Source organism: Melospiza georgiana, chromosome 13 (genome assembly GCF_028018845.1).
Source record: "Melospiza georgiana isolate bMelGeo1 chromosome 13, bMelGeo1.pri, whole genome shotgun sequence".
In the NCBI taxonomy this organism is placed as follows: Eukaryota; Metazoa; Chordata; class Aves; order Passeriformes; family Passerellidae; genus Melospiza; species Melospiza georgiana.
The window spans coordinates 7,561,999-7,576,992 of NC_080442.1; the positions used below are offsets into that span (position 1 = coordinate 7,561,999).

Genomic DNA, 14,994 nt, shown 5'->3' on the forward strand with positions numbered 1-14,994 from the left:
CGAGAGCATGGCACTGGCCCCGTGTGCCCTCACCAAAGCAGAGAGCAGGCAGTGCGAGGCTGGACTGGGCCTGCTGGGCATGAGGCCTGGCCTACCGCAGCAGTGCGGACCGGGTCATGAGGGCCAACACCAGCAGCAGCTCCTGCTAGCAGGACTGTGAGGCGTGGCACATGGCGGCGGTGTTATACCAGGCTGTGATTCCCGGCGATGTTGTGTTATACCGGACTGTGAGGCCCGGCACATGGCGGCGGTGCCATCCGGGGTGTGAGGCCCAGCACATGGCGCAGGCCCCGCCCCGGCCCGGCCCCGCCCCGATCGCGGGTACCGCGATGTGTCCGACCCGCGGTTCCCGTCAGGCAGCGCGCGGGGCCGCGGCCGCCCCCGCCTCCTGCCCGCGTTCCCTCGGCGGCGGCCGCGCTGAGGTGGCGCCGCGCCCCGGTGAGGTGAGCGAGGCGTTTCAGCCGGCGCTGCCCCATCCCCCGCTGGCCCGGGCGGCAGGGAGTGGCTGTCCCGCCGCGGCCCCTACGATAGGAAGCACGGTAAGGTCAGCCCGCTCCATGCCCCCGGCCCGCCCTGCCGCGCTCCCCGGGCGGCGGGAGCGGCGTTCGGAGGGGACGGACGCGGGGGGATTGTCGCCGGCGAGACCGGCGCCATCTTAGGTCGGAGCGTGGCCTGGCGTCCCCGAGCGGGGCCCCCGCGCTGTGAGGGCCCCCGCGAGCCGCCCGCGGGCCCCGCTGGCACCGGCCGTCTCTGCCCTCGAGGGCGGCCCGGGCAGGGCTCGCTCCGCCCGCGCTCGGCCGCGTGGGGCCCTCCAAGGGCCCCGGGCGTTAACAGCACGAGCGGCGCTGGCGGCGCGGCTCAGCTCGGCCTCCTTCCCGCCGGCCGCGGTTCTGCCGTGCGGGCCTCCCCAGACCGGAGCCCCGGGCTCGAGCCGAGTGCCGGCGGTCACGGGCGCCGGGCGGTCCCGCTGCAGCGGCTCCTGTTCGGCTGCTGCCACGGCCTGCTACCACCGCGGCTCGGCGGCGTGAGCTGCTGGCGGGCTGGCACCGCCGATATTGCCCTTCCCTAGGCGGAGCTTGTGCCTTCTCATGGCTCAGAGGGCAGCGTTGGCTTCTGAGGTTTTTGTTTTAGGGAAGTGGGTTTATGTTTTGGTTTTTTTACAATTTTCAGGTGCACTTTTAGCTTGATCATCGTTTCTTTGCTACTATACAAATGCAGCCCTCAATTATAATCCAGTTGTTCCCAGTCCTGGTGGAGCTCTGGATTGTACACCCTTCATCAACTAATGTGGTGGAAAGTTATGTGCCTGTATGGGACGTTATCTGAGAAATACATCATGTAGTCCATTGTGTGATCTGTGTTGTAAATAAGGTAACTTCTCTGGACATCTGAAATGCAGCTATTAAAGTGGGGAAAAATTATAATTTAGCCATAAGAGGAGTGGCTGAGGTCACTTGATCTAGAGAAGAGGAGACTGAGGGGAGCCCTCATGGCGGTCCTCATTAGGGGAAGAGGAGGGACAGACACTGATCTCTGTGGTGACCAGTGACAGGACCCGAGGGGAGATTTAGGATGTGTGAGGGGAGATTTAGGTTAGGTATTGGAAAAAGATTCTTCACCCAGAGAGTGGTTGGGTACTGGAAGAGGCTCTTCAGGGATGTGGTTGTAGCACCAAACCTTCCAGTTCCAGAAGAGTTTTGTCAATGCACGTGATGTGATTGTTAGGGATGTCATGTGCAGGACTAAAAGTTGGACACTGTGGTCCTTGTGGAACCCTTCCAACTCAGAATGTTCTATGATTCTATTATGAAAAGGTGACAAGGCTAGTCTGACATATTTCTGGTTAGTGTAAATGTCCTCACTCCTTTAAGCTCACTACCAATTTCATTTTAATTATTTGACTTTAGGCTAATCCAAGGAAGTTTTGAGTATTGAAGGGCTCACTTGAGCTTAACAGTGGAACAGACAAATTCCCATTTGAAGTGGCAACGGGATTTTCAGTAACTCCTAAGTCTTACTGTGGCTATATCTACTCTGATTTTCTATAGTGCCAATTTCTGTCCATCCTTATGGTGCTCTTCTACACATCATTCTGCTATTTTCACTACAGCTGTTACAGTCTTGATGCATTTACTCAAGTTAGATTTTTTTTGTTGTTTCTATGCGAGTGCTTTTAAGTCCTAACTTTATTAAAAGCCAGCTGTATTTATAACCTCTTTTTCTTTAAAGTTAGGTATTTTTAAACCTAACTGCCATGATAAAGATGGCTAAAATAGTGCTTTTAAAACAGTTATTTTATCAGAAGCTTATTGCTGTTTAGGGTAATGAGCTCTCATTTTGTAATCTGTCCTGTATCAGGGTTTTAGTTCATCACTTTCCTAGTAACTATAGTGGTGTTCCAGGGCTTGTGTTTTTGCAGGTTGTTCGTTATTTGTGCCTGCCTAATGAACTTCCATAGCTATGCTTAGTTTTAGGTAGGCAGTTGCTTTTTAAAGCAATATCTTGATATAGTTGATAATGTTATTTTTAAAGTGTTTTAAAGAAGTTATTCACAATTTTGATGCTTTACCTTACAATACCATTTTCAACACTTTGTTTGTGTCTATGCATACAGCATCGTGTTGGAGTTTTGCACATCTCAGTTCCATGGAGCACCTTTAAGGAAATGTGTGTATAAACATGAATATATGCTTATTATGCTTAAGCATGAATATATGCTTATTCAAACATGAGGAAGATAAAGTCTATTGTCAGTAGGTTTACTTTTTTTACACTGGTGTCTGTACCACCACCGGGAAATATTTAGCAGAGTGGGGGAAGGATTCACAGTTGGTTTTGTCTTTGAGAGCACTGCTAACAGGATTCCTAGAATACATTTTGTGTGTTAATGTAGTTTAAAAAGCTAAAAATTTGGAAGCTATTTGTACTGTAAACATGGATGTAGAGGTTTCCTTTGGCAATGGAGACCACTTGCAGGAGCTGTTCCTGTACATCTCTTCTAATCCAATCAATGACCCCTTGCTGCACTTTTGATTGTTCAGGCTACAGATTTTTGACCTCTCAATTGCGCTGATAAAACTGTTACTAGGCCAGGTTATTTTAACCTGCTCTGCTTTACACCATAGCTCTGTGCAAAGTTGGGTTGGCACAACTGAGGACACGGTGCAGGAGCAGGGCAGGAACTCATTAGGCCAGCTTTCTTCCCAGAAAAGAGAAGTCAGTGAAAGCTTGGCTTCAAATTATGACATTGCAATAAAAAAAATTAGTGAAAAGATGTGAAATTAATCATGATACTTGCCTTTTAAAAGAGGCTCTGTATTTTGAGTTACCTTTAAGAGTATCTTAACGTGTGTATCCTGATGCATAAAATGAAATATCCATAAGAGGTATCAGCAGTTGGTGTCACTTTCTAAAAGCCCATGGCTGTGTTATCAAATTCCTTTTAACTGTATTTAAGGAAAAAATTGGCTGTGTTACAGTGTAGATGAGGTTACTACATGTATCTGGTTAGCATTCTGCTAACATATATCGTTGCTTGTGCCTATTTTGTGTTTTTAGTGTAAATTGCATTGCATGCTCTGAGCACGTTTTATAATTTATTCCTTTTTTCCCCTGAGGTCAAGTAATATTAAATTCTTAAAATAAAAACACTGATCATTTATGTTGTCTGTTCTGTAACAGAAGCCTCTGAAATAGTAATTTATTTTGCCTTAAAGCCTATTAAACTTTGCCTCAGTGTTATAAAAAACCTGTTCTAAACAATGTCCTACAGAGAAGAAAAAGTTACAGAGTTAGGCTTGATTCTCTTTCTGAGACCTGGCATGTGGCCTGTGTTGTCTCTGTCAAGTGGAAATTCACTTCAGAATCTACCTTTTCCCCTATACAATAATTTAGTTTAGTGTCCTGTTCTCTTTCCTAGCACCATGTCTGACTTCAGCACTCTCAGCTGATGGAGGAAGCAAAGGAGGAGTTGAGCTTTGTGTAGTGGGTCTGGCACTGGCCAAGGTGTAAATCCAGCATGAACAGAGCAGTTTGGGGATACAAGCATCATCAAGTCACCCTAGGGCATTTCTCTACTTTATTTCATCTCAGACCTTAACATGTGCTAACACCAGCAGCCCCATTCTCATACAGGTAGAGGATGCTTGTCTGCTCCCCTGATAAGCTGTTACAGACTAATTATTTCTGCAGTTTTATTAGATTATTGGTACTCCATATAGAGAAATAGCAACATTTCTTACTTACTTTGTTGTTCAGAAATATATTCAAGGTTATGTTAAAGAATGTTAAAAGAAGAAAACTTTATTGGCCATCTCTGTTTATTTAAAAAACAAATAAAATCAATTATGATAAGAGATGCTGATGTAAATTTGGTTAATTCCAAAAAGTACAGATTTTTCATGACTAGTTTTATACATGACTTTTTTAATGCAAGAAAACATTATCAGGCATGAGGGACTTCACATCTAATGAGATCTATGCAAAATTTTTATCATGTCTTAATTGGTAATGGAAGTGGTATGCAATGCATTGTAGGTACAACTTGGGGATTTTGCTGTTGTGGAGTTTTTTTTTTGTTTAAATTGTTTTTTATGGGTGGTTTGCTTGTTCTTCATGATGTTGTTTTGTGGGTTTTTGGAAATTTTGTGTAGGTTTTGTTAGGATTTAAAGAAAATGTGACCTTATGGGAAGCCTTGGCAAAATCTTAGAAAATTTGGGATGCTGTGAATTTGGGTGGGGTTTCATTTTGTTTGTGTTGGGCTTTTTAATATGCAAAAAGAATGAAGTTGTAATCACTGTTTCACTAACTCAGTTATGTGCCTTGTAGAAGGCCCTTCATGTTTCTTGGGAATCACTTTCCTGGAATTTTTTAAAAGATACATTTCACTGTGGTGTCAGAGGCTTCCTCTGATAGTCACTGGTGTTTTACACAAAAATAGCTTAAATTCTGTGGAGGATATCTTTGGTCTTTTCTCTTTAATAGCAAAGATGAGCATCCAAGTCATTGTCAGAATGGTGATGTGGCATCAATCTTTGAAGATCTCCTGTGTCAGATCATGTTCAATCTGTAAAGAGCATGGAGGGAGGGAGACCATTCTATGGGAATTATTGGCAAGTGCAGTATTCCTTATTGAGCAGTGAAGTATTGCATCAAAGTACTGAATGTTTTGGTGTGTGTGTTTTTTGTGGTTTTTTTTTACTGTCTAGTCTCAAGATGGCAGAATTATTTATGGAATGTGAAGAAGAGGAGCTAGAACCCTGGCAAAAGAGAGTGAGAGAAGTGGAAGAGGATGATGAAGATGATGATGATGAGCCAATCTTTGTTGGGGAAATCTCCAGCTCAAAGCCAGCCGCTACATGTAAGACAACACTTTTCCATCACTTAAAACAGAACTTTCAAAGTACAGAAAGTTAAACTTAGTTTGGAAGTATAGAATTCTTAATAGAATTCTTTAAGACATTCCACACCTTAAAGCTGTATGTCTCTGTCTTACTGAAAACCAGAATTCTTGAGAAATTCTGTCTGAAATTAAACCTGTCCCAGGTTATGCACAGCTCTGGTTACTTTTAACCTCAAATCTCTGAGGTCAAGATAAGGACATTTGAAGGTTTTAGCATTAGGGGCAGAGGTTAAAAGCCCCTATATACAGTGCTGAAATAATGCATGCAATTGCTTACTTAGTATAGTTAAAATTCAGTTATATATTTGGGAGTGTCTCCCTCCTAAAAGAATGTGCATGAATAAGTCTTCTTGTTACACTCCTTTTTTTTCCTTCACCTCTCATTTCATATGTTGGTGAACATCATTCTGACAAAACCAAGATAACTGTCTTCAGTGTCTATAATAAAAGCATAATCTGGAAAGTGACTAATATGAAAATACTGAAAGCCTGTCTGTGAAGTACAAGATTTTTATTGATAAATTTACCCATCCTTTGTGAAACAGAGTTTTTTCATCAAGTTCCTTAGTTTTCTCCTAAATGCAGGTAGTGCAGAGAGTGAGGTTAGGTGGTTGTGATGACAGGAGATGTTTCAGAATTCCGTGTTTGTCCTATGCTTGGGGTTTGGCAGGTAAGTAAAGAATAACATTTTTTCTTGTATTTTAATTAACTTTAGTAATGAAACTTTTTTTTTTTTTTTGTGTATCCATCTTGTAGTCAATTTTTGAGAGCTGTGACCCAAGGTCTCCCTAGCAGTCACATACCCAGGACTTGGCCTGGTGAGGTTTACTCCTCACAGTTTCTGCCTTGTCTCTACTAATGCTTGTAGCTAAGACTTCCATAGTAGTTTTCTGAAGGTGTATAATTTGCAGTAAAGGATCTCCAGACAAAATGTTCCATGAGGCTGTTTGTCACACTCTGCTGTGTGGATTTCAGAGCTGTTACTAGCTGTTCAGTCATTTTAGTTCACAGTACTTTCATCTTGCATCTATCACTTTTTTGCTCACTAGGATAGCAAGTTTAAAGCTTCTTACACAAGGTTAAAAAAGTGAAAAAATTATTTTAAATACGAGAAGAATACAGAATCTGATAAGTACTCTCACCAGCAAATATTTTTTGAAGAATGAATATTATAAAAATACTCTGGACACTCTGAAAAATTTGAAGACTATTTTAAAATTATTCTAAAGTTTTTTGCAGTTACAAACATATAGAATGTCTGAAAAATCCCCTCTTTTCTGGAAGGTCTAGAGACCTCTGGATTGCTGTTGGTCATTGGCAGTAGGTCATGGCACACAACAACTATAAAGGCACTGGCTTGTGTTGGAAAAACAAACATGCCAGGTTTGATTGCAGTTGTTGTAGCCTCCAAGTTTTTTTGTAGTGAAAGGATAGAAATTCAGATGAAAACTATAATTTTCATAGTTGATTCTGTGAACTTCAAGAACTTAGGTAAAAGATGGAGACTTAAATTGGTTGCTTCTTATTCTAGTGCTGTCCATACTCGGTCCTGACACAAATAAAATCACTTATGATATAACTTGTTACTTTATCTTTTTTTCTTCCTTTTCCTCAACTTTTCTCTTTTTAATCTTCTACTTCACTATCAAAAACAGCTATGGAAGAATGACCTCAGTTCTTCTCTGGCTTGTAAGTAGTACTACCTGGCACTAGTCAGACTTCAGTTTGTTATTGGTGATAGGCAAGATACTGTGAGCTCAACTTTGCTTATCACTGTTTAATCTGCACCTGATCAGATGAAAAATTGATGACAAATAGAAACTCACATATGGGTCTTAATTTTTCTGGAAGGTGTGGTTTCTACAATGCACTGCATTTTCTTAGCCTTTTCCTGACAGTACAGTTAGTTTTCGTACAGACTGTGTGGAAAGCTTGAAGGAAATAGTAAATACCCCAACTCTGACCTGCTGTCAGACAGATGTGTAGTATCAAGTGTCCCTTCTGATGTACTGGAGGATTGTTTTGGCTGGGATGAAAAGTAGTTCACACTTTGTTTCCTTTACCTTTTTCTGCAACTGCTAATTTTTCCTACAGTTACCGCTTGTTGTTCTTGCTTGGTGTTTCACAGTGATACAAACCTGTAATTTGTTACTGTTTTAAAATGTTACTCTGCACGTCAGCATGCTTGTGCTTCAGTGCTGTTTTACCTTAACGGGGCAAGTACCACTTTGATGGAAGAGGGGAAAGTGCACATCAAGTCTGTGATGAATCAATTGAGTCACGTAAATGTAGTTTATAATTTCAATTAACTGGCTTTCTGAAATGTTCTTTTTTAAAAGCAATAAAATCTACCTTTGTAATTTAGAATGTGTGCACATCAGATGTCTTGACTATGCTTTGTAAGACATAACTTTTATAAAAGTTTTTCTTTTGTAGATAGATGGTGCTTTAGTTTAATTTCACTCTGGAATTCTGGAATTCATGTATGAGGTATAGATTTGTTAACACTTGCAAAATATATGTATTCAGGTAAATACCAAAATAATTTAATCCTGGTTTGTAGTTACTGTTATGTTGAAGTAAAAATAGCATTAGTATTGCAACACCAAATTTTGTAATATCTTAAAATGCAAGCCTGCTTGAATGTGTTGTTTGCAGATGCTTTTTTATCAATATGATCTAAATGCAGGTAGCAGGTTGAAAGCTGTGGTGTTCTGAGCTCTACTGCTATTAGATATATTTATCTACTGGTGAAGTGTATACTAGTGAGCCATTGTTGGTGGAAATAGCCTTAAAGTTATTAAACACAATATGTAGATACTCTGAGATCTATTGTTTGTGAACCTGATGTCATTTGATCCTGGTTTCAGAAGTTACTTCAAGCCTTGTGGTTTAGACATTAGAGAATCAATCTAATTTCGTATGCATATTTTCACAGGTCAGAGCAAGCAACTTGTCAGCAACACTAATGGAACTGAGAATCTGGGAGTAGAAGAATATTTTGATTTGATGAATATTTTTGTAACTTTCTGAAATTGTCAGAAATCCCAGACTGAGACATAAAAGTTGGGGAATATGAGTGGTATTAGTTAGGGAGTAAATGTAATTTAAGAAATTGCATGTGCTCTTGCAGAGCTAGAACTCTGGACACAGACTACCATGTAGGATATGTAAGAAAATCAGTGCTCTTGTAATGCAATTGTAATACGACTCCTTTAGTTGCTCATCTGTTGATTTTCCTTTCACATTGGAAAACAGATATCCTGAAGTCTAAAATCCACTTTGTAAGTGCTGTACTTTGCTAATACAGAAACAAATGATATCATTATTGGTTTAGAGAAAATGCTTCCTTGTAATTGGAAAACATTAGGTATATGTGAGAAAGAGATGGAGATGAATGCACTATAATCAGCAAATTGAAATGTTAATGCCATGTCCTTTTTTTGTTGTTGTTTGTATTCTTCCTGTGTGTTAACCTGTCTCCAAGAGAATAAACATTGAGATTGTTAAATGAACTAGCTTAGCCAAAGAGTAGTGGAAGAACACGTCATAATTTGTACAAATGACACTTGGTTTTGCCAGGTTTTTGTTTTAGAAATAATATTTTAATTTATAAGCCAAATTCTGATTGGCATAATTAGTGTATATAAATGCAGCTTTTAAATTTCAAAAGCAATGAAGCTATTAATTTATTTGCAATTAAGATAAATGTAACTTTTGACAGATATATTGAACAGAGTCAACCTCAGCTCACCACGAAGGGGGATACAGAATGGTGCACCCAGTAGAGGTACTTTATTGTCCTAATATGGTAATTACAAAAAAAAATCCACAACACTTATGAAACATTTGACTGCAGAATGACACAAAGCTCACTTTGGAATCCTTTGCCACAGGTGCAGTCACTGCATTCAAGTCTGAGAGCCAGCATTACGAGCCGCCTGCCTCCAGCCCCGGCGCCGCGCCTGCCCCGTCAGTGTTTCAGGCTGTGCCCAGACCTGCCGCCAGCTCGGTGGCACTTCAGCCATTGGCTGGAGCAGTGAATGTTTCAGCAACTTCACAAACACTGCAGAGACCACTTGCTGGATGTTTGTCAACACAGCAGGTGCCTGGGTCAAGTTCTGGAATAGCACAGCCTGTTAGCAGACCTGTAACCATTCCAGTGACGACACAGCCGGTATCAAGAAGTATTACAGTTCCTGTAGTGGCTCAGCCTGTATCCAGGCCAGAGACTCCTGCAACAGCACAGCCTGTAATACTCAACCAGGTAAATCTTTATTCATTTATAATGTAAAAGGTATGATTACTTTTGAATAAATTATTCAGTTCTGTCTATTCCAGGTTAGACTGACATGCTTTAGAAAGTAATGTATCCTTATCTGGGATATCCAGAGCAGATTCTGTAGTCTCTTAAAGCTTCTGCTGTTTGTTGAAGTTTGTCTTTTTTTTATTTTTTTTACTTGCTGGATATGTTTAGTATATACAGGGGAGATGTGTCCATGCCATCAAAATACCCAAACTATGATCTTGTTGAAAATTAAAATATTGGTAGGACATAAAACCAAAGAAACAACAGACCAGTAAGAGATGCAGTGTTTGTATGTAGCTGTTGTATTGGTCACATTTCAAATGTGAATGATGTGCACAGGCTCTGCACTCAAGAGTTTGCCACAGGTTTATCCCCTGAGCATTAGTTTGTGCTTGAGCTGTGGCCTGCAGGCTGAGGTGCTTTGCTGTCCTTTACTGGCTCTTCTGAAACTGTTGTGACTACAGTGACACCTTCCCTATTGTGACTGCAGCTCATGTAGCTGTTACTCATAGCAAATACAGCACAGAAATTCAGTAACTATTTCCTCAGCTACTCATGAACATCTATCTTTAATTTGGTTAGAGTGGATTAGGTGACTCACCAGAAGAAAGAGTGGCTCTTTATTAAGGTCCTGAAGGGTCTTCATTTAAGGAGATGTACAGTAAAAAGGCAGGATGGGGGGGAGCAGCATCTTCCTTTTTGGTCTGGTATTTAGGAGTCCTAAACCAGATTATGATACCTGTTTATGTACTTGTGCTCCTTTAGATTTCTTTCCATTAAGTTTGGTTTACATGGTGGTGGTTAAAGATGTGGTAACTTGCACACGGATGCTTTCAAATAAGTAGCACAACTGTCAATGGGAATCAGTTTATGAACATTTTTATTTTTTATCCCCAACAAAATGTATTTTGGCCTTTGTATCTCAAATTCACTGATGACAAGGTCTCTGTATGTGTACTGGATGGTTTTTAAAATTTGTTGATTTTTTTATTTTAGGAAGATTGCTTTACTAAAGTAAATTTTTTGTTTTGTAATACAGCTTGATGAAGTGTAAGCATCTGAATTATTTCAGAGTTGAAATAATTCTTTTCCATTTCTACCTTACTGTTACTTTGGGAAACTTCTACTTGCTACAAGTTTGTACTACTTTTGAGTTCTGGTTTTTGATCTTTTGAAGTGCAGCAAGATGTTATGCAGGAGTAACAGGCAAATACCTGAGTTTAGGTTGAAGGAAGAAAGTATTTGGGTTTTTTGAAAAACCCAAGTATAATTTAAAACAATCATCGGACTTTTTGGAACAAAAGCCTTTACAATTAGTAATTCAAACAGATTAGTGGTGTTTCATTAAATGGTCTTTCCCAGGTCTCTCAATTGTTTTTACTATTCTGCATACACAGCTATAAAGATTAACAAGCACTGATGAGAATTGCAGCCTTATTAAAATGTCAAAAGAAACTATTTGGGGAGATTATAATGAACTTGATTTTCAGCTGAGTATTTTTTTAAGCAATCATATGTTTTTAAAATTAACCCTTTGAAGCCTGCAAGTAAAAGAAAATATTAAACCTCAAACTTCTTTTCCCTCTTGAAAATATCTTATCAGGATTTTATTATGGATTCTGCACCAGATGCACCAGATAACACATCTGGTATTCTGTTTGGTGTGAGACAGAACTCGGGAGTTCCACAGTACCAGACTGGGCCACCTGTGACTGTAACAGGTGAGTATAACTGTAGTAGTTGATAAGAGAAACAACCAACCTAATGTCATTAAACTCTAGTGCAGATCTGTGGGTTATAACTTTAAATAGCATTTCTAGAATATAGTATAACTACTTTTTTTCTTCCCCCTGTACATAACACTATATAATGTTTAATGAAATAAACTTTGGAGTCTTGTGTTGTCAGACTTTGCTTTTCAGTGGGTTAGACTGACTATAATCAACTGATGTCTTCCTGTAGTGCTCATTTAGATGGGAAAAAGCATTGCCAGATCCACTATTATCTTTATTGACAGGTGAAGGTTTGTTTTCAGTACACTCATCACTCTTTGGCCCATGGGAATAGGAAAAGACTGTTAGCAAAGGAGGGGCTGTGAACAGCACCTGAAGAACTGAGTCTGGATGGATTCCCTGTAATGATGATCTTGGTTTCCTGACTGCTATATGCAAGAGTTGAAGTAGATGGGATCAAAAGGATGATTCCTGGAAAGGAGGGGAAGGGAGAGAGTATGTAATTTGACAACAAAACCCTTTTTTTAAACTCAACCCTCTTGGAGGAACAAGAAGCTGCTGTGACCCAGAGATCTGTCATGTGGAGTTGGCTGGAGTGCATCCATGAATGCACAGCTCCAGATTAAGGGAGGTGTTGGTGCAGGACGCTGCACTAGGAGGCCTGAAGCAATTTGCCTTTCATGTGCCTATTCTGGCATCACAGTGCATTTGGTGCTTTTATTCTAGCATGTCTTTTCCATCATTTATGAAATCAGGCCCAGCCAGCACAGATGCACAGAGCAGCATTGAGGTGGTTTCAGTGGTGTGGTGGGTTCAGAAACCTGCCAGCAAGGTGGTGCTGCAGCCAGTGTACTTTGCTCCTTCTTTGCCATCATGGATGTGGTACACAGGAATATTGTGTGTATGAGCACAGCCAGCTCCTGGGTAATGGCTACTGAAGTGTTCATTAATAGCACAAAGTGACCAAAATGACCAAAAAATAATTGTTTGGCTACTGCTTTTCCCTGCTGTCCTGAGTACTTGGAGTCCCTGTGACCTGCTGTGTAGAGAATGAGACAAACTAGCCTGGAATATGGTTAATTCAAGGAATTCTGGTGTCCATACTCCAGCTGAGAGAGGCACTTTCATCATAAGAGGTGTCAATCTGATTTGTACCAGCAAGATATTAAATAATACTTGGAGGTGGTGTGATTAGTTTTCAAAATAGGCCTGTTTTTTTTACATGAACAAACAAAAGAACTAAAATGCAAACCTGTGTATTGTTATAGTTCTTCTGAAAGAGAATTTACTAGTCAGAGTTGTGTAGACAGGACTACTCACCTTTATAAGTATGTAAAAGAGTCTTCAAAATTTTTATCACAGATGTGTAAAGCTTTTAAAATTGGAATTTTGAACAGTATTTTTAACATGAAAATAGTCCTTGTTTCCAAATAGGGTTTTCTGCAGTAAAATAAAATACTTCACTGGAGATCCTTGTAAACTCAGTCAGACCTTGTGTCATTTCCCTAGCCCTCATTGCAGAGTTACACAAAGTTTAATGCCAGCAGCAGCAGTTGCTGCTGTGGTGATGGTGGGATGCTCCAGTAGCCTCAGGTGATACAGATAAGTGCTAAGGCCATACCAGCTCTATGGAAGCCTTTGCTGAGCAGGACTTGTGTCCATGTGAGCAGCTCATGTACCAAACTCTGAGTGTAAGTAAATTAAACCCCCCAGGGAGGAGTAGCATCTAATTAATAACCTGATCATTTTGTGAATGGATGAACCTTAGGCAAACAATGCATAGAGCGAGACATTTGAGCTTAATATATTTATATCAAAAAGAGGTAAAGGTGTACTACAAAGGAGAATGTTAGGATGTTTAGGTATCTGTATATTGAGTGAATTATGTTTTCCCATGTTTGAGGCACAGTGTGGCAAATTCTCCAAGATGTTCATTAGCATTCCCTGCTGGGAGTCTGCCTATGTGCATTGAATGGGGAGATTGCCCCACTGTTGGCCACGTTTAGGTAGTTCCCACTGAGTAAACAGAAATATGGGTGCCGGAGAGCTATTTTGTTTCTTCTCAGATGTGTGAACAATTGTTTGTGACATGAACTGTCTCTACTTGTTGAGCTTCTTGTTACACCCTGAGAAATCATTGGAGCAGCTCTGTTATTGTAGGGGTGGGGGGTATACACCAGAATGTCCTTAGCTTAGACCATTGTGTCCAGAACTGAAGCCTTTGACATATTTTATTATAGTCTTAAGATTCTTTGCACTCTGTCATTGTGAGAGGTTTACAAGACCTGTCCTGGCACTTCAGACTCCTTGGTTTGTAGCTGTGTCTTTCAGGTCTATTTGAGGACTGATCTCTGCATTGAGATCATATCATCCAGGGTCATCTTACAGTGACAGAAACATGGGTTTCTGACCAGATGGAACTGAGTGTTAATGGACATGTTAATCAGCCACTGAACCTCCCAAATTCAAAGTTGTTGGTGGATTTTTTTTGTTGTGTGGTGTTTTGGGGTTGTTTTTGGTGGGGCTTTTAGGTTTAGTTTTTTGTGAATTTGTTAGGTTTTGTTGTTAGTGGTGGTTTTTGTTTTGGTTTTTTGTTTTTGTTTTTTTTTGTTTTGTTTTGTTGTGGCTTTTTCTGTTTTGTTTCTTTTTTGGGGTTTTTTTGTTTGTTCGTTTTTACTGATTTTCTTCAGAAGAAATACTGCAAACCGTAAGGACATGTGTAAGGTTCTTTCAGAAGAAGAGAGCAGATGTGCTGTGGTTGGTCATTAGAAGTTACAACACTATCTCCATTTTGCATGCAAACTAAGGTTTACAGAGTTATGTGAGAAACTAAAGCAGCATTAACACAGAAGCAGAAAGAAAGGAGAGGTGTCTTCCATCAGAAGCACAGAGCTTGTTGCAGATAGCAGGCACTGCAGAAACCAGCTGCTTAGCTTGGCTGCATTACTGTGAACTCACCTTGTCTCACATTAGAGTGGGTCAAGATGTGAAAAGTAGGCCAAATGAATTCAGGTGGCCACAGTATGATTTACTGGGGTCAGAGGTGGGTCTGGATCTCTTGCATTTACCCTTTCCTGCCTCACTGGCCTGGGCCTGCAGTCTGAGTTGGATATTTTCTCAACTTCAGTATGGCATATTAGTTTAGGAAAATATTTTAACTGCTTTGTGTGGACTCTAAATTGCAGTCATCACTAATGTGTTCTAATTACTATGGGAAGAAACTGAGGTTCTTTAAAGTACTCTAAGTCTAAATGAGAGTGGTTCTGTATCTAAACCTCCTGCAGCTTCTGAAGGTGACAGTGTAACTCCAAAACAGGCCAAGCTTATTGAGGTCGGTGCTAGAAGCAACTTGGCTATTTCACCTACAGGAACTGTCCAACAGTTTTTTTCTTTACAGCATAAGAACAGTTTGAAGCCAGTTGGACAGGCACAAAATGCATCTTCAAACAGTAGGAAGTTGGAATGATCTAGCTGGCAGTTCTGCCCCTGTGTCATGGAAAAAGCTAACACATCTGTAGTGTTTCAGTTGGTCAGTGTTTTTAATGCTCTT

At 40.6% G+C, this 14,994-nt stretch overlaps 1 protein-coding gene across 4 annotated transcripts in view; it reads left to right on the forward strand.

Annotated features, from left to right (window-relative positions):
- Nucleotides 1-386: 386 nt before the first annotated feature.
- ZNF280D (zinc finger protein 280D) overlaps nucleotides 387-14,994 on the forward strand; it is a 38,709-nt gene continuing 24,101 nt past the window's right edge. For 2 of the 4 annotated variants that reach the window (XR_009115183.1, XM_058033260.1), the window contains exons 1-6: nucleotides 387-539; nucleotides 3,920-4,134; nucleotides 5,209-5,360; nucleotides 9,127-9,192; nucleotides 9,299-9,669; nucleotides 11,315-11,432. Coding sequence is in view for 3 of the 4 variants with exons in the window: in XM_058033260.1 (XP_057889243.1) it covers nucleotides 5,216-5,360; nucleotides 9,127-9,192; nucleotides 9,299-9,669; nucleotides 11,315-11,432 (700 nt within the window). In the remaining variant the exon portion in view is untranslated. Of the gene's footprint in view, nucleotides 540-3,919; nucleotides 4,135-5,208; nucleotides 5,361-7,057; nucleotides 7,092-9,126; nucleotides 9,193-9,298; nucleotides 9,670-11,314; nucleotides 11,433-14,994 lie in introns of those variants that run through there. The other 2 variants (XM_058033262.1, XM_058033261.1) reach the window with 2 other exon arrangements.